The sequence below is a fragment of the Equus caballus genome, chromosome 14 (assembly GCF_041296265.1).
Source record: "Equus caballus isolate H_3958 breed thoroughbred chromosome 14, TB-T2T, whole genome shotgun sequence".
Taxonomy (NCBI): Eukaryota; Metazoa; Chordata; class Mammalia; order Perissodactyla; family Equidae; genus Equus; species Equus caballus.
The window spans coordinates 92,606,631-92,627,023 of NC_091697.1; the positions used below are offsets into that span (position 1 = coordinate 92,606,631).

Here is a 20,393-nt window from a genome sequence, read left to right on the forward strand (position 1 = left end):
AGAGTGTATTAAAAACTTTATATAAATGGACACTTAATCCTTCAAACAGCTCTATAAAGTTAAGCATTATCATTATGCCTGCACTACATATGAGAACACTGAGGAAAACCAGGCATGTTTCAGAACCATACAGAGGGGGCATTATTTCCTAGAAATCAGAAGATGAAGGGCTAATTTGCCAGATCAGATCACTTCAAATTCTTCCTGGGGAATGGGGTCTAATAATTACTTTTATTGAATTAGAGTTCTCTAGGTTTAACTTCATGTTTACGTGTTATTTTTCTAACTGAAAGTTTGGATAACAAAATGGTTAAGGGGTGACATATTGGTGTTAGCAGTAATGGCAGCTGTGGAGAGCTTGAGTGTCACCTGTGTTTCTAATTCCAGCTAATTGGACACTTTCCTAAGCCTCTCATTTCCTTGATCTTCTTGTCTGACTACAGGAATAATAACATTTGCTTCACAAACTTCTTATAAAAATTGAGATAATGTATACAAAATGCTTAGCACATTGTCTGTCATATGGTGAGTCTTAATTGGTAGTGGTGATGATGATAATGACTATGACCATCAAGGCCAAGTCAATTCACACCTGTCACTTATCTGCAATCCAGCCTTTCACTCTTTCTTCCAACCCTACCATATGCATGCTCTGTGCTCTCTGTCCACCTAGAAAACAAATGTAAATTAAGTTTAACAGTTTAGTACTGAAATAGTTTGAATAGAGAACTACCCTGTCCTCCTCAGGATTCAAATGAGACCAGGTAAAAGGCAGTTCACTGAGATAAAGATAGTCAGGAAACTTGAGTTCTAGAAAACCCCAGCTCTGCCACAAATTATCAGTCCCTTTTCTTCTTTGGTTATGTGTATAAATTGGGAGTTTGAACAGAAATTTAAGCTTTCTCTCAACTCTATGATTTTATTTTTCACTTTTTATCCTGATGTGCTAAGCCTTAGGAAACTAACTCCTGATGTCACTGTTCTAGGAGTTTTTAATGAGCAATATCAAATCCCAAATATTTTCAAAAACAATAATGAAGAAAACAAACATTGAATGACTACACTCCATCCTTCAGGCTCAAAGATTTCTGATTTGAATCTTTGAAGACTGAGGTCATAGGTATAAATCTAAGCAGAGGATGAAGATCCATTATGTTTCTTTAAATATTTTGGATTTTCCCCACCACTATAGGCAAAATGTGGGAAGATTGAACTGTGCTCATAAAGATTATTCAAGCTCAAGTGGAAGAGATTGTTCATTGTCTATGAGAAGCTCTGGGGTTTTCCTTAGGTCCCTAGGCATTGTTTTTTTATTTTCTTTTCAGAAATGGAACTGAGAGTAGACTACAAACAAGCAGCTTACTGCCAAGGACATGTGAAACCTGTTATATTGGTCATTCTGGATCCTATTCAAGCACGTACTGTTACTAGGTAAGATTGCTTTTACTTTGCTTTAGTGTAAGCCTCATTTTGCTTTAGGAAAAAAATCATACTGTACTTTTCCATTTTTACTTATAAACATTTATGTACGTTTCTGCAAGCAATAAAATTTAAAGTGACAATGACATACTTATAATTTTGGTGTGAGAATAATAATAATAGAATCAGAGTGTCTCAGCTCCTGATTGCTACATAATAAACCACAAAACTTAGTGGTTTAAAATAATTATTTCTCACAATCCTACCATCCGGGCTGGGCAGTTTTTTTGCACTGTGTGGTATCTACTTGGGCTGGAGCCTACAAGAAGGCTTCTTCACTTACATGTCTGGAATCAGAGCTGGGACGTCTGAAATGACTGGAGGCTGGCCAAGCTTGTCTATTCACATGGTCACTCCGCATGACTAGCTTGGGGTTTCTAAATCACGGTGGTCTCAGAGTAATTGGACTTCTTACATGGTGGCTGGCTTCCAAGAGAAAGGAAGCTGAAACTCTAGTCTTTCTTAAAGGCTAGATCCATTATGGGACAGTATCACTTCCATCACATTATATTATTCTAAACAAGTCCAAAGCTAGTCCAGATTTAAAGAGGGGAACTAGACTCCACTGCTTAATGGGAGTAGGAGCACACTTGCAAAGGGAGGGACATAATTGATGGTGGCCATCTTTGGGGAACACAACACAGAGTGTATTGCATTTGCCAGAAGTTCTTTCCTTTTCTTCTTTTTCCTTTGGATTTCACTGAGTTTCTTTGAACTCTTTTTGAAATTTTTAAAATGTCAGGATAAAAAAATCTTAACTTTAGGATGTAAGGGATGATAATTTTGTAATACTCATTATAACAAGTTTTCAATGATTTTCATAACAGCAATAGAGTCTAGATTTATATCGTTATTGTTGTTCACTCTAAATATGAAGAAATGGAGCCTGAGAAGAAACGGAAGCATGCATCGTCAAACATGTTTCCAAGGAGAGAAGCGAACATTCCAGTACCAGGAGATCCCAAATACCTCACATTCATGTTATACACAGCTAGCTGGATCAAGCTGCCTTTATATTTTTGTATATAATATTGAAATATATGTGTGGGATTTTTATAAGAAAGGGATTTGTAATCACTTACTTCCTCTTTTTATTCAAGTTAATTTTCCTTCCTTGATCTATGAATCATTCCTCACATAAGAACTGGCTCTTGAATCAAAAAGGAGCCAGTAAATTCTGATGAGCCCAAAAGGAGAGATGAGCTTATCATTGCCAGGGATCAAAACCAAACCCTAAAATTAAGGCTTTGTTTAAAATGCTGTTTGCAATACTGAAATTTAGTTCAGGAAACATAACTTTATCCTGACTCATTCTCACTGTAACACTCACCCCACTGAAGGGAGGAGGAGGCCAGTGAATTTCATTAGGAGCCACTGGCCTTCAAAAATTTGGTTCATAGCAGTCAAGACAGCAGAAGGGCCAAGAATGCCAAGCGGTCATCGCTGTCCCAGGCCACGCTCAGAAAGGGAAGGGACGCCATCTTTGGGAGACTACAGCAGAGTGTATTTTACTACTAGCAGCTCTTCTCTGTTCTCCCCTTTCCTTTGGATTTCAATGAGTTTACCTGAACTCTGAAATTGTAGGATATCAGGAGTGAAAAAGTCACTCAAAATATAGAATGTAAAGGGATTGATACCTAGCAGTCATAACAGCATGTAAGTCTTGATATGAAATTGCTCTAGTTGTCAAGCACATCTAACCTGCACAAGAGGGATTAGCTTGGAGAACAGTTCTATAGAAATATGGAAGATGCCAGGCCTAATGAAATGATTGATGCAAGCTCTTCGGTTATTCAAATAGATCTGATGCTGGTGTTAACTAACACCATCTGTCTACCAAACCTACAATTCTAAGGTAAATAAATAATCCTAATCATTCTAGTTACTAAAAACAAAAAATAGCTTGGCTATAAGGAAACTACAAACTGACCTTTCCTTCTCACAATGCATCTTGCCCATTGTTAAAAGCGATTTATAAACAAACAACAAATGCTTGACAATGTTGGACCAAAAATACAAAAATTTAGTGTAATTTGTAAAACTAGGAAATTGTGCTTTGATGAGAAAAGTGGATTTACTTTCAACTCTTGATTTCTTACTTGAGAATATATTCCTCATCATACTATCTAATATATCCAGAAATGCTCATCCAGTCCAAAAATGCAGGGCAAAATATAACGAACCTACAAACCACTGAAGCGGCCTCAGGAAAAAGGGCTGCTTTTGCATGCTTGGAATTGCAGAGAACTAAGCTGGAGACTAATTAGAAGCACCCCTCTTCTCAGGTATGAAGTGTACATGGGGTGTAAAAAGTGCAGGTTTCCCAGAGGAAAGTGGGAAGAAGCTGGTACCAGTCTGTGTGCTGCCTTTGAAGCCTATGTTTGCAGAGACCTTAGCTGCATCTGCTTGCACCATGGAATCTGAACTTCTGAGTGGGGTGTGTGCCATATATAACAATAAGAGAAGCAAAGAAAAGGCACTCATTATCCAGTTTTTCAACAAGATAGACATGGGAACTTTCAAAATGTACTAATGTACTAGAATTTTCAGCATTCTCCCACCTCTCTCTCTTTTTTTTACAATGTAGATATTTATTTTATGTGTAGATGTGTTAATTTTTAAATTTTTTCTTTAATTCTGGAAAATTCTCAACCATTATTATCTCATCACATCTTGCTTTTTCTCCAATCGCTGCCTTCTTTTCTTCTGGCGGTCTAGTCTTATACCTCTTAGCTCCGTTTTCATAGTTCTCTTTTTCGTATGTTTCCTTGGTGAATTCCTCAATTCTACCTTCAGACTCTAATTCATTAACTTTCTCTTCTGTGTCTCATCTAGAGTTTATCTCAAATATTAAGATATTTTAAGATTTCAACTAGTATAATTTTCATGGCCAAGATTTCTGAAAATTATTTCATTTTCATATTTGTCTTTTTAAATTTTATTTGTTTATGTCTATTTTTGTTTTTTATTTATAAGTGCTTTTAGTGGCTATATATTCCTTTAGAGCAGGGATCAGATGTCAATTTTTTTTCTGTAAAGGGCCAGATATTAAACAGGTTGTGCAGACCACGTGGTCTCTGTTGTAATGATATATTCTCAACTCTGCATTGTGCAAGCAGCTGTAGAATATATGTAAACAAATGGGTATGGCTGGGTTCCAAAAAAAACTTTACTTAAAAAACAAGTCACTGCAGCCACTTTGGAAAACAGTTTGGTGGTTCCTCCAAATGTTAAACATAAAGCTACCATAGGGCCCAGCAATTCCACTTCTAGGTATATATCCAAGAGAAATGAAAACACAGGTTAAATACAAAAACTTGTATATGAATGTCCATACCATCATTCTTTATAACAGCCAAAAGAGAACACAACTCAAATGTCCACCAACTGATGAATGGATAAGGAAAATGTAGTGTATCCATACAGCGGAATATTATTTGGCAATAAAAAGGAACTCAGCAGTGATACGTGCTATAATAGAGATAAACTTTGGAAAACATTATGCTAAGTGAAAGAAGCCAGACAGAAAATACCACATATTCTATGATACCATTATATGAAATATCCAGAATACGCAAATCTATAGAGATAGAAAGTTGATTAGGACTTACCTAGAGCTCAGCGAAGTAGAGAATGGGGAGCGACTGCTAATGGGTATGGGGATTTTTGGGGGATGATAAAAATGTTCTAGAATTAGATTATGGTGATAGTTACACAACTATGTAAATATACTAAAAACCACTAAACTTTACAATTTAAACAGATGAACTTTATGGCATGTAAATTATACCTCAATGAAGCTGTAAAAAGTAAGTAGATAAAACGGAGAAACAGGTTAGTGGCAGGTAGGACCGTGGTTTGATGATTCCTGCCTTATAGTTTCGAGGAGTCTAACATACTTGTCAAAGTTATTTATAGTTTATTATATTTTTAAAATTTTTTCTGGATTAAATTCATCTTTTTGATTGCTGACTTTAAAGGCTGTCTTTGCTAGTTTTCTTCCAGTGTTTGAGACTTATATTGCAGCTAATCTTGAGTAGAAAGCATTTGTTTCTTTGCTTATTCTCTCTCTTTCTGTGACTACATTTTTCTGTCTAATGGTTATGTGGTTGCTTCCACTTAGCCCTCCTCTCCAAAGAGGACTGGTTTGATGTCCTGGGCCTCCTGTTTCCATGGTGATGTATGGATGTGGCAGGTACAGTTTGTGAACTCTGGAGAGCTTGGTCCAGATACCTGACGAGATGTTTTATCTGCTTCCTCTTTGGGCTCCCAGAGTCCTATAAGCCAAAGCTCAAGCTATCGTGGCAGCTTTTTTTCAGGCTCCTTTCATTCAGGTGCTACTGCTTCAGTCTACCTGCCTCGGGAGGGACCTTTTAGTTCCCAATTCACAATCACAGCTGTTAAGATACTCCTGCATCCACTGGCTTGTGGATCCATAAAATATCAGGTCCATGGCTTCAGCCCAGCTTATCACTTTGCGTTCCTGCTCTATTTCTAATCCACACAGATGTTCATCTTCTTTTTAGTTGTCTTTTGTTATATCTTGGCTTTAACTGCTATGTATATGGAACAGGGAAGTGGACAAAACATGAATTTATAGTGACATCTTGATTGAATATTTTTCAGGTCAATGCAATGGAATTATAGCAGAAAGATTCAAAGAGAATATCAAATGCTCCTTGGTAGAGTAGACAGACATTTTTTTTTCTAGAAATTTGATTCGAGGTAAGTGTAGCATTTTCAAGTGAAGATGAGTTATAGTAGCTTGCAAATAAAATATAAAATATCAGATCAGAGGTCAGAGCTGAACATCTAGTTCCGGGAATCATAAAAGTCAAGGAAAAACTAACAGTCCTAATAATAACTTTCAAAGGGATATCTACAAACAGATCAATGAGATTAATCCTTCGTTTTCTACTTTTGATGATATAACAGATTCCTCTTCTTCTTAATGCGATATTTACCTTGGGGATCCATTCCTCTAAGATTTATGGTACATTGATGATTATTGATTTATTCAAAAAATATTAATTATGCTCCTGCTATCCCATGAGCACTCTACAAGGCCCAGGTGATATAGAGATGAATAATAAATGGTCCTTGCCCTCAAGGAATTCATAAATTACTATGGAAGTCAGCCACACATACCAAAACAAGTCACCATGCCACTGTAAGATAAGAACTATAATGGGTGTAGAGACAAAGTGCTTTGAAGGCATAGATGAGGAATTGAGTAATTCTAATTTGGTGTGGGAAAGAGGCAATTCCAAAGGCTTCAAGAAAAGGTAGCATATTGGGAGCTTCCAGGATTTTTATAAAAGGGTGAGCAGTATCTTGTTGGAAGGGGGCTCTAGGGGAATTAACTCGTGTTTATCCAGGATACCATTTTTACTTAGCTTATGGGTTTACTCGGACAGCTTTGGGGAGCTAATGAAGATTATGGGAGGGTGTGACCCCCTTCTACTTCTGTCCACAGTTTCCCACATTACTTACCAAACTCATGGGTTTTATTAACTAATGATGAGAAGTTCAAAGTAGAGGACTCTTTATATGAGCAAAGATGACAGTATCAGGTAATTTTAGGAAAGAGTAGATAGATGGTATGGTCAGAATGCAGGAAAAATATTAACCAACCTGGGGATAAAAAGATGGCCCAGGGGTGGACTGTGGACACTCTTGTATTATAGGCTAAAGAGACTGTACTTTTGGGCAACGAGAGAGACCTTGAATGACGGTAATGCTGGAGAGTGAGGGGAAGTATGTGACAGTTTTGAAATACAGACATCTGAGAAAATGAAATGGAAAGGAAAAAGACTAGAACTGGTAACCAATCAGGAGAATACTCTTATTTTCCTGACTACTAGATTGAATTGTCACAGGAATAGGGAGTTAGAAATATCACAAATAATTTTGTTCATTTGACAAACTACAATAAAGCAATGCTTTACTAACATTTCATTGCAAGGGAGGTTTCCCTAATTGAGATACAAGTGTGCTGGAGTTTTAGCATTATGTTCAATGCTTGAGTGCAATGTTTTTCAGATAATCTGAGTACTGTGTATCTACCGTATCCATGATGGATCACATCCAAAAATGCACGGGGTGATTTAGGCATGAAAAGGATTAACTCATTAGGTGAGGCCCTTATCACTATTGAAAACATGCAAACATTGGCACTTTTATATTACATAGAAAACAAATGTTCATTTCGGGAAAGAAACAAACCCTCCCTTCAAAAGAGAATATGCGTTTTCATAGAATGAATCCCAAGTTGAATAAATGCATAGCTTCTGGATAAATGCTATGTCCCATGAAAAAGTAGGATTTCTACATTAAATATTGCTTTTTTTATAGAAAAGTTTAAGATTAATCATAACCTTACATAATACTTCTGCCCATACAGTGATTATAGGCTAGATGAGAGAGAATAGAGAGGAGCTGGTTAGAAACAGCTATCCTGCAAACTACTCCACAAAGTAACACAAGAGTCTTCTCTTTACACCATGAGGAAAATCTTTTGCATCTTCCCTGATCCAGTTCAGGAGCTAGAAGGCTTTTCCTACATTAGGGTGACTCCTTTCATTATCCTGTAAGTGGCAATACCTATCGAGCTCCTAATAATAATGTATTAGATGCTATTCTAGGGACTTCATATATGGTATCTTGCTTAAACTCTGAAAAATGCTTAAAATGTGAAGAATTCCTCTCGATCATTTGGCTTCATATTTGTAAAAGCTTAGAAAAGAGGAGACTCCTCTTCATTGGCCCAAGAGGGATGTCCCACCCCCAGAGCTCGTAAGATTCTTCCTAATATCCCAGTCATTCATATAATTTTAGAGTTTTCTGTAGGTTTGTGTGTGGTTATCGTTCCTGGTTAAGAAAACTCCTAAGAGACTCTAATCTAACAACAAAAAAAGAATCAGATCATAAAAACCTGTGCAAAGTATGATTCAAAGGGAAAAAATGAGCTGCAGTTAAAGCCAATTTGAGCTGGAAAGACTTGCATGCTTAAGTAACCAGACATGTGTAGCCACTTATGAAGCTGTCTGATCACATATGTTTTTAAATGTCTGTCAGCACAATCAGAATCCACATGCAAAATACAGCACTCATGAGCATTACGGAGGTTCATTTGTGATGAAGTCTCAGAATCTGCAAAAATGAACAGATTTCACAGGTTGAACCCAGGTTATTGTTGCTTAGATTGAAGGAAGCTTTGGGGAGCAGCTCCCAAAGGCTGTGACTACTCTTCTTGGACATTAATATCTTAAGGATACAGTTGGAACCAACAATAAAACCAATGGAGTCCTGAAAAAAGAGAGATGTCAGGAAGTACGAAGCAGCAGGAGAAAATGGAGAGCTTAACTAACGGCTTCAGAGCTGAAAGCTGAGTCTAACTTCACTCTTTTTTTTTTGATAAAAATATTCAGTGACATTTCCCCTCCCATAAAAAGTTCCCATCTCCAAAGTGCAAATACTGTTCTTTCCAGACCTGCAGCATTTGTTCTTCCTCTGAAGATGTCATCATACGCTTTCCACTGCGGCTTCACCTGGTAGGCATGGATGAACACCACGAACACCACCACGAGGCACATTAAGGGAACAAGGGCTGCAGTGAACAGAGCTGCATAGATGTTTGGGATGAAGCACCTGGAAGAGAAAAGAGACAATTCAGACAACTTCAACACACACATCTCTAAATTCAGAACGTAGTACATCACCATTTTATACCAGATCTTTGTATCTAAATGTTGGCAAAAGCAAATTTTTGCTTTGCCAGATTGAAGTTTTGTTGTAGAGGCTACATGATGAAATCTAACCCACTGCTTCACAAAGTAGGCTCCATGGAATATGCATCTCCTGAGATGCTCAGAAAACTTCACAGAAAGTTATGGCCAAATAAATTTGAGAAATGCACACTTGCTTTTGCAGCTCCATCTTTTTGGCGTAATGAGACCAAGCTCTCACTGGGGATTGCATGAAAGAAGGTATTATTTAAAGGCAAATTTGAGGATTCCCAGGGCTCAACTCTGTCTTCTCCGCAATCTCATTTTTTGAGTGAATGACAGTTTTGTCATTCCTAAGCCATACATTTCCCCAAGAGCCATTTATTCTCTTGAAAATGAAGACAATTTTCCATTTAGAGGCTATACTGTACAAGTGTACCTATTATTACTGGAGTTTATTTAGAACAATGAAGTCCAAAGCAAACAAATTATTTATTTTGGTAAAACTGAAATTCCATGGAAAATGGTTTTAGAGATGTAACTGGAAATTTTTACTCATGGGTCATAAAATCCTCTTGTTGTTTACAAAAAATCTTTCACAAATCTCAGAATGGAGGACTGTTAAATAGGTTCTCAATATCTAAAACCGTGCTTTTGAGGTATTCTTATAAAGGACACACCTCCTACAACTTATAAGACTAAATTTTTTAATTACAAGAAATCTTAATAGTAAGGAATGTCTCTTTTCAAATATGTTTTCCCAACTTTTCCATTTTTTAATACTTAACATTGTAAACCTAGGTTATAATGTCATAAATACAATCATGGATTCTGAAGAAAAGGAAAAAAATTAAACCTGTTTAGAAGGAAAACTCAAAATCCAAAATATAGGTAAATCAGGGGAAATACCTATTCTTGCAACTTTGGAAAATAGTGCCTCAAATTTACATTTAAAAAGACACCATTATTAAAGACCTGACTCAGATATTATTTCTAATTAACATGATCTGCTAAATGTATTCCTTATGTAAACAAGACACATTTCAATAGATATTTCAACAGACATTCTGCATAGACATGTCAGAATGATGAATTTCCTGGCTTTTAGAATTTAATTTGGACAGCACGAAACCTGACTCCTTCTCTGTACACTCATCTGTACACCACAGACCTGTATCTTCCAGGTAAACGGCATCTGATTAAATAAAACAGCAAATATTAATGGCTCTGATCACAAATATATTTCCACACTAAAAATAGTGGTCACGTTGGCTACTCATTTTTATGTACATTGGCTTTAAATGATTTTACTGTTTTCATCGGAATTATGGATTCATTGCCGTAGACTGGCCTAAAGGTGCTTAGACAAACACAGACACTGACGAAGGAACTCACACAGGCTTCACTGATTTATTTTTACCTTGAAAAATGTTGTCACAAATCAATTTCAGGCTGTAAAATGGGGATAATTACTGAATCTATTGTGCACTGCTCTGGGAATAAACACTCCGGACAGAGTGTCAGGGAATAGCTTTGACTCTCCAACATCTGCACTTTCCAGTGGCTGACCATGTTTGGTTCTCACCTCTCTATTTGATGCACTTTCCTAAAAACTTTCCTTTACTTTAGAGGACAACATTTGAAAGCAGAACCCCAATGAATGGCATATCACCCTGGTTAAAAACTAAACTGGGCAAAGTGAACCTCTGGGAGTTTAGAATGAACCAGGAGCAGCACTTGGGAAGAGAAAGGAATTTCCCAAGATACACAGCTCTTAAAAATCTCCTTTGCAAGTCTCCCTACATGTAGGATGCTGGCCCAATCTTCCAGAGAAACGGGCAGGAAAATTATCCAATCCTGAAGTGACCCCTTCATCCCTCATTTCTTCAGAGCCCACAAGAAATGGCCTCTCATAAGTACCGGGCTGCTGAGAGTGCCCTAAGATTGTCCCCCACAGAGACAAAATGGGGTCAGATCATTAACGTGGAGGGCTTTGGCCCCACAGTTGGTGGCCCTCCTGCCCTCCCCTCGCCCACTCCTGTCCAGCTCTGTGCGACTCCATCCCAGGCTCCCTCCAACACTGCACTTGTGTGCTACCTCTTTTAGGGATGAGGGGGTCAGACAACTCTTCTTAAAGAGTATCATTTGCAAATGAGGCAGGGCTAAAAGGGTAACCCACAAGCACAGACAGCAGTCAGGGCCCCACTCATGTGATCCCGTCCATGGAAAGTAGGTGGAGCAGGCTACGTCACTCCACATCCCCAAATTATATCTCCTATACTAACACCTTCTTGTTTTAAATTCTCCTCACTTAACTTTTCCTTGAAAGCTAATAGGTATCATTCTAATTTTCTGATCAATATCATCTGAATGGGATTTCCACTGGAGTAGAATAAAACTTCCGACACATACTTAAAGATGTCCAAGATAAGTGAATTATATCCTCCCTTAAAAGAAAAAAAACAAAACAAGCCTCACCAACCAGAATTTCCTTCAGTCCAGCCAAATACAATGTACAGTACATCCAGGTAGTTTGAGGATGAGATCACATGAAAGTGATGGGGGAGTTAGGAAACGACTATCACGTTAGAAACAGTTTCTGAAATAAGTCTGGTGATACAGTCTTGGAAAAAATGAATGTAATGTAAGAAATGAGCAGACTGAATGCTAGGCACACATGAGGGCTGTGGAAGCAGTCGATTAACGTGCTGGCAGCTATTGCTTCAAGAACAGATCTGGCAGTTCCGAGAAAATGAGACAAAAGCCATTTGGATTTATAATTCCAGCTCATCCAGCTTCAAAGCATTCCAGTGACCCTTCCCTCTTTTGGTGCTGAATGCTCTTTTGGGTTCTTACAATCAAATGACTAACTTTTGCTATTCCCTTTTACTTTGATGGCCAAATTTTCGTTCTTATCATAACCCACAGACTATCCTAATTTATTTAAAAAATTTGTCAGAACTTCATCCTTTTCTTATTTTCTGCCCGAGGAAACAAGATGCTGTTTCATTACCTTCAGTTTTTCCTCTTCCAAGCGTACCCTTGGAATGTTCACAACGGCTTATGTCACTTTATAACTTTGTAAGATTATTACCTCCCCTAGGTAGCACTTTATACTTATTGAAGTGTTTTTACTTGCATTACCTAACTTGATTAAAAAAATTTATGTGGTTGGCATGGGGGTATTTCAGTTTCTTTAGTTCTGTATGAAATCAGCATAAGAAGGAGCTCAGAAGCAAAGGAATCCAGAAGAGACATAAGCTCTACTTATAACGGCTAAAAATATCAGGAGGGACACTGGGAACTCCTTGTACGTGAGACTGTGATTTGAGTCCACTTAAACTATATTTTAAAGAACAAGTTGACCCTGGTGAACTGAAGGACTTGAAGAAAACCAGACAGATGACATCTGGGTTACATCTGGGTTATATAGGTAATGAAAGAATAATAAATGTTTGTTTCCAAGGTCTTCTTTGTAAGTCCTTCTCCTCAATAAGACAATGATAATAGCTGTGATTCACAGGCTCATGGGCCAATCTCCCCGAGGTAGGTCTCCTTAAGACTTCTTTAATGATGGCCTCTATATCAATAGATACATTTGTTGCTTCAGCCAACTTTTTCTTCTTTACATGGAAACTCATGGTGATGCCCTACTTTATCTAAAGCTAAAGGAGATGGTCTGCTAAGTTTATTCTAGAAATTTACTTAATGTATGATGCATCAAGAATTGTTTATTTATTGCACACTCATTTCTACTTTGTGTAGAAAGTTCATTATATCTGTTTATTGGCCCTATTAGTTGAAGAACACAGATGTTATTCATTACGTAGATGCTTACCATTTACAAATAAAATCTAAGCCAATATTTATGATTTCAATGTTACTTTCCTTGGATGCCCAATTTACTTTCTTTCCAAAGATGATGTTCTTATCTAACACACATTTTTTATTCACCTGTGAATTTATGTATGTACATATGCATTTATTTCTGTGTGTATGTGTGTATTTCCTGTCCCATCCAAAATGGATGGAAAGGTTTAGAGAATCACTTTAAGAACATGATTTTTTTTCTAATGAATAAATTTATGATGACATCAGAGTGAAGAGATAATAATACTTTGGGTTTAATCAGCTGCATGGTAGGAAAATACATTCTTCTTTCTGTCCTTCTGTTGTAGTGCATACAGAGGTTTTCACACCCAGGGAAATCAGCTGAATTCTAAAAATGCATTTTCCTTTAAGTTTAAACCTTAAACAAGAACAATATTAAGATTAAATTGCAGATAAGCTCTAAAAAGTGAAATCTCACATTAGGATAATGTATAGACTTAGAGAGGAAGGGGAGGAACAAAGTATTTTCCTAAACTGAATCAGCTGGATAATGAGAACTATCTTAAATATAAGTGCTATTCCTACTTCTACCACCACTACTACAATATTACTGGCAACAATCATTTACTATGTAAAAAGCATGAAAATTCAATCCCTACATGCATTATCACACATAAACATCACAACAATCCCATTAGCCTCATTGTACATATGGAAAAACGACCTCTAAATTACATAAGGTCAAATTGCTAGCAGCATAAACAGGCTCATTGCCTTTACTGCTACCCCTAAATTTTAAAATTATCTCCACAATTCTAGTAAAGACATTAGAGTTAGTGGTAAACATGTCAGTGATCTCCTTGAGGACAGGGCCTGTAATATTTTCTTTATATTTCTCCTAGTGCTTTGCATAATCAGACCCTTAAGACATGTTTACTGATTTAACCAATTTTTAGCAGTCTTTGAAAAACACTCACTTAAAAAAAAGTAGGCATAGAAAGTCCTGTATTTCATGTGTTCTGAGTTCAATCATAATCCAAGCAACATTTGAATGTCTATCACACACCAGGCACAGTGCTGGACACGGAAGGGCACATAAAGATGCCTAAGGCACGGTCCTCCCTAATCAAGAGGATTATACTTGCAGTAAGCGCACAGCACTTCAGAATCTAGTCTTCTTTGAAAGTGTTGTTCTTCCATCAGCATCCTCAGCACTATCTGGGAGCTTGTTAAAAATGCAGAATCTCACACCCCAGGACAGAGCTCTTGAAACTGCATTTTAACAAGATCCCCAGGTGTTTCATGTGCACATTGAAAGTTTGAGAAGCACTCTTGTAGCATACTCCTGGGACATAACGTAGCTTAAAGTAATTAACAAATTAACTAATCTTTATATCTCTTTGGCAGTGAAGCCAAGGGACTATGTAACCCCAAGGAGAATCAGACCCAGAGACTTCACAGCATCTGGTGGTCACAGCAGCCTGAAGAACCAGAGTGAAAGACAAGCAGCAGGAAGCAAAAGGGATGGAGAAGAGGATCTGTCACATTTAGAAAGCTGGGATTAGCAACCTGAGCATTGTGACTGCAGAAAAGGAGAGAGCTAATAAACAAAGTAAGAGAGGACACAGCAGATCTGCAGGCTGTCGAAGGAAACGAGAAGGGGAGTGCTGGGCTGTGGGGGGTCTGGATGGGAGGTAAATACTCAGTCCTGCTGTATCTAAACAACCCTTGGAGGAACAAGGTTCCTGCGAGTGTGAGTGCAACAGACATGCTCCACAATTGCTCACACAGCTCAAGGTTTCTGGAAAAGGTGATCCCATGTGCCATGTACCTCTACCCCTACTCAGCCACAGGTCACACCATCCACAGGTGACAAGCACTGCAATGGATACCTGACCCAAAGACAGCCATTCTTCTGGCTTGTCCCTGACTTCTAACAGTGACTTTGCTCTAAAAGTTGAGCGGAGCCAATCAGCTTCTTGCTCTTGATAATTTGACATGGATAGTTGCCAGTTAGTGGTGGGCACAAGAGCCAATATAAATTCAGGGCAAGCAGCCAGACTGGAGTAAATACACAACGAATATACAGAAGAAATGGACAGAGAGGGGAGGGTTGGGAGGAGTCTCACAACAAGTGAGAGACTCTGTGGTCCCTGCGAGATGAAGAATGTGGCCTTAGTTTTCAGCATTCTAATTCTAGGTTCTCTGAGGTCCAGCTATACCTCGTTTTCTGCCTTTGAATGTCCATAAGAATGCCTGTGGGGTACACATACTTCTATAACCCCACCCCCTTTACATGAAGTAGCTTTAGCAGGTTTTTACACGCAACTATAATGACCACGGTTAAAAGAGAGGCAGTTAGTGAGTGATAAACAGAGAAAGGGGAATGAATGCACAATTAGTCTTTAAAACAGTGTCGCTCCTGAAGATGTAGAGGGACATCACTGCCATGTCTACCAGTTTTAGAGCTCCTTCTATACCATGGTTATGTTGCTGTCTAACTCTATGCATTGACAACTGCTTCAGAAGAAGCCAACGGACCAAAGAACAAGAATGAGACTCACCTTTTAGTACCTAAAATGTGCCCATATGCTTATATTAGTTGAAAAGATTGAGCAAAGAAAAATAATGACGTATCAGAGAAATATTGTTTCATCCACTTTAAAAAGAGCAGATATTTTAATTCACTGAATATTAAGCTGTCTAAAATTTTGAGGTACTCAGATACACTCCATAAACTAAAATACAGGCTTGTATTGTATATAATTAGCTCTTATTGAATGAGACAGTTGCCCACATCCCTGGCTCATTACAAAGGTAAAATATATTTATACATAAATTCCAAAGATAAATAGTGGAATCAAAGTATGAACACATTAGAGATAATTGAGGAAAACAGTCTGAAAATTATGATATCCTACATGACCTTTCCACCCCCCTCACTTTTTCCAGGAAACTCAAGTCTGAGCAGTCTGTTGCCGGAACAAGTTGACAATACTGTTGAAGTCTGTCTATTGGTCAGTGTCTGCCAACTTTGCTCCAGGTAGGTTCCAATGAATCAAGCCTCTTCAGAATTTAATTGGAATAAGGTCAGGCTGACTTGTTATTTTTGCATGTACTAATACTCTATGTTCCCACAAAACAAAATTGTTTGGTACTGGAAAATGTCATTGCCCTAGAGCGTTCAAAGGTGTCCTGCCCTTACCTCTTGCTCATCAAGCCTCTGAATGGATGGCTAAAAAGTTTTTTTCTGAATAATCATATCAACCTCTTGAATCTGGGGATAGTAAAATTATAGGTTTTTATAATTTTATAAAAAATAGATTTACAGAGAAGACCACAAGAATACAAGATTAATGTCCAAAAAATGTTTATCTTTTTTGTGCCCCCCTCTCTACCCCATCTAACTTCAGGATTTCACATGGACAACAATCCTCACAGTATGACCACTGATAGGAAACAGCTTCAGGTGAGGCGAATCCCTCATCACACAGGCAGGATGCAGTACTTTCTGATCTTAGGTTAATGTCAGAGATGCAATTAATGTTGGAAATACAATTTTTATTTTTTGTGCTTTCAATCTGAGTTTATTTCAATAAACTCAAAGCCTTTAGGAACAGCATAGAAGAAACTGGGGGCCATGTGTCATGTTAGCATCAATGTTGCTTCCTTTTCCTGATGAAGCCTTTGTAGGCTTTGAAGCTTCCTCCCCAAATACTCTTCCAATCCTCCTGTACATACTTCATTTATAGCCCATGAGAAATACGAAAAAGGTAGAAGACAAGAATGTAGTTGTGGGCCACTCTGTTAATGATGAAGATGTTTCAAGTGATAAACAATCCTGACAGCAATGGTGATGATTTCTTCAAGGGGCAAAAATCATTTGGTAGAAGGATAATCCAACTTTTAATTATTGACCCCATTTTACTGAACAGTAGTCATATTAGGCTGTCCTGGAGATTAGGCCCACAGATTCCTCTGGCTTTATGTGAAAGTTGCAAATGCTCTAAGAAAAAACTTCTAGAGTGTTCCCTGCAGGAGTGAATGCTCAGTCATATCCACATCTTGTATCATCTGTAGTGACATTAACATTTACAGCACACTGCAATAACTGATGTTTCTAAATGATGACTTAAAATCCTTAAGAAATTGTTAAAGTTAGCCATCCTCTGTTTAAAATACACTATACAATTCTTTGTGCTATTAGTAAAATTATAATCTTAAAATGCTAGAAATAACAGGACTACCATTTAACTATTGAGAAAACAAGGGTAAAGTGAGTAAATGAGGTGACACGTCAAACATTTTAAGGTCATTATCTCAAGTCGTAGATAACATAGTTGTGTCTCAACTCCAAAACTCAGTTCTGTTGCTGAGCCAGTTTCAATTCTGATATTCCAAATTTTGGGGGGGGGGAGGGTGAGGAAGATTGGCCTTGAGCCAACATCTGTGCCAATCTTCCTCTATTTCATGTGGGATGCCACCACAGCATGGCTTGACGAGTGATGCTAGGTCTGTACCCAGGATCTGAACCTGTGAACCCTGGGCCGCCGAAGTGAAGCATGTGAACTTAACCGCTATGCCACTGGGCTGGCCCCCTGAATTTTTTATTAAACAAGTATTTAAGGATGTTGGTCTTCAGGGTAATGGATTCGCATATCAACGATGTGTTTTAGGATATCTAAATACCCTTAATATATTCATACTAGGTAGTTGCTGGGTTGGTCTATGATGTCACTGTTAATTAATATTTATTGAGTATTTTTATATGCTCTGCGATGTTGCAGTTATAGCTGGAAATTTAAGAAATATAAAAGGCATAACTCCTTTCCTGAAGGATCTTGGAGCAAGAAAAATACAATGTAGCAAAATGAGAACATTATAAAATCCCATAATACAGTGCCAACATATGAGAGATATTTAATAAATGTTAAAAAGCTTAAGAAATATGGGTCAAAATACCCAGGAAAATGAGATAGAGGTCATGGATTAATTTCAGAAAAGGAAATTAAAACTGGAAGTAAAGGATATGGAGGCCAAAATTTATCCACTCCATGGGGAAACTCCAGTTTTGATGGGAAAATGACACATTTCCTTTTCCTTGAAGCTTTGAAATCTTAAGGATTAGATCACACAGATGTAGAAACATTTTAGAAGCCCTAAGCTAGACACCAGATAGATAGATAGATATAAAGTGATCTCCTTTATGATTTACGTAAAGAAGCTTCTTAAAAGAAAATGATGTTGCTATTGAGGGTATATGTGTCGGAGGAAAGAACAGAGTGGGTAGAAGCCTTTTTTGGATTAGGATAACACTGTCTACAAAAAAAATAGAATGTTCTGTTAAGAATGAAGACTCTGAAACCAGACTATTTCGGTCAATCATAGGCATCCCTTTTATTGACTCTGTAACTTGGGGTTGTATTGAACGTCTCCATACCTCAGTTTCCTAAAAAATAAAATGGAGAGAACAACAGCATCTACCCTGAGAGGGTAGTGAGAACTGAATGAGTCAATACACGTAAAGCTCTCGGATCAGAGCCTGGCATGCTGTAGGTACTCAATAAAAGATAGCTACGATTATTATCATCACCTATTACTAAGCCCCAAATCCTCTTATGTATATGCAAGACTTAACCTGTATTTAAAGAAAAACAAAGATACTAAATAGTAGAGAGGGAGGTGTGAACATCTATCACCCTTCTCTATGTGTCAGGGAAAAGCACTGAACAGTATGAGTTCAAGGAAAGAAAAATCTTTCCCCCGGGGTAGGCTGGGAAGACCTCAGGGAAGAGCTGGGGTTGGATACCAGCTTTTTCCCTCTCGAATTCCTTACCAATCAGCAGATGTCTAACGTGATTCAGTCATGCAAATAAGATGATCTGCCCGCGTTCACAAGGCTCCGCATGAGAGGAAGGAGGAAAACTTTCCCTTTGCTGCTTTTCCCCGTGACTCATGTGTTCCTGCAAAACCAGCTGTTGAAACTTGGTTTCAATTTGAAAAGTCAAGGTAACGAGAAGCCATTTGAAAAAGGGCAGGTAATACTCAAGGAAGTCCAACATAACATGAAGGCGCCACCACAGGCTGGCAACTCGGCCTGGCCCAGAAGTGTCAGCAGCAGTAGACTGAGGGGTTGGTTCAGGATTTGAACTGATGGTTTCTAACCTGCTGTACTCCTGTTCCCATCCTCTCTCTTCCCCCAACCCCCAAAGCCTCCATGGAGAGGGCAAAAAGGGTGCTGGAGGGAAAAGGCCAATTAGCTGATGGTTTTCTAGAAAAGGGAGTTTCCAGCCTCTCAGAAGCCTGGATTCTGGATGGAGTGACTGCTGGAGGATTCCCCATGTTGACTATTAGAAAGCAAGGCATTATGAACGTCCCCATCAACCTGAGCTGCCTTGCAGAGGGATAACTGCGCTTCTTTCTTTCATTTAAAAATGGTTTTTCTTCATAGAATCTTAGAACTAGAAGGATAGTACAGGTCTTCCCATCCTCCCTCTGGCTTTAGGGGTGAAGAAATCAAGATGCAAGGTTTGCCTAAAACTCCTTGGTCAATGCTCTAAATGAGGCTCTGAAGTGTAAGTCAGACTTAACAGAAAATGTTTTCAGGGGTCATATTCAGCTAATAATCTAAAAATCCCTTTTGTAGGAAGTGTCCCTAGTGTTTTATTTTATACTGCATGCGAATTCCTAGGGACTAGGGGACTACTGAATAAATCACAGGATGAAACACAAAACATGCATATTTCTGAATATAATACTTGATAGTAACGATCCAGGCAGCTTAGACCGTACTTTTTCCTCCCGTGAGATAATTTTTAATGATATCACATATTAAAATTTTTGCAAAATATAAAAATTCATACAAAAGAATAAATTTCATTCATTCATAAGCCCCCCTCCCACTGAGGCCCCTCCCCTCCTCAGAAAAAAAACTGGCTTCAGTTGAATCAATATTTTATCATAAGGAATTTATTTTTGACAACAGGATGTTCCTGTTATTTTCAAGTCCTGTCGTTTCAACAACAGGATTTCAGGGCAGTGCAGTGAAATGGGAACAGCAGGGTATTATTAATTTCTGAGCACAATCAGGAATGCGTGAGAAAAATCCAAATAGTCCAAAACCTGCCTTAAAAAATTTAAGGCTATCTCCTTCATGAAATTTCTAAATTTCTTCTCATTTAAAAATAAATCATGATCTAATTGGCAGTAAAGATTTTTGGCTGAGGTCCTTAACTTCTTAATTGTAGCCAAACTTCTCATTGGGAGAGCTGGGCCAGCTCATGTCTTCAAAAACTTGCCTTTATTATGGTTTACTAGTTTGCTCTTTTCTTTCTTTCTTCAAATAAAAGCTCCATG

General features: G+C 38.0%; 1 protein-coding gene across 1 annotated transcript in view; it reads right to left on the bottom strand.

The window, feature by feature from the left end:
- ADGRV1 (adhesion G protein-coupled receptor V1) overlaps positions 1–20,393 on the bottom strand; it is a 510,967-nt gene that overhangs the window by 78,806 nt on the left and 411,768 nt on the right. Inside the window, exon 87 of the mRNA XM_070233305.1 lies at positions 8,972–9,129. Within this exon, the coding sequence (XP_070089406.1) occupies positions 8,972–9,129 (158 nt within the window). The remainder of the gene's footprint in view (positions 1–8,971; positions 9,130–20,393) is intronic.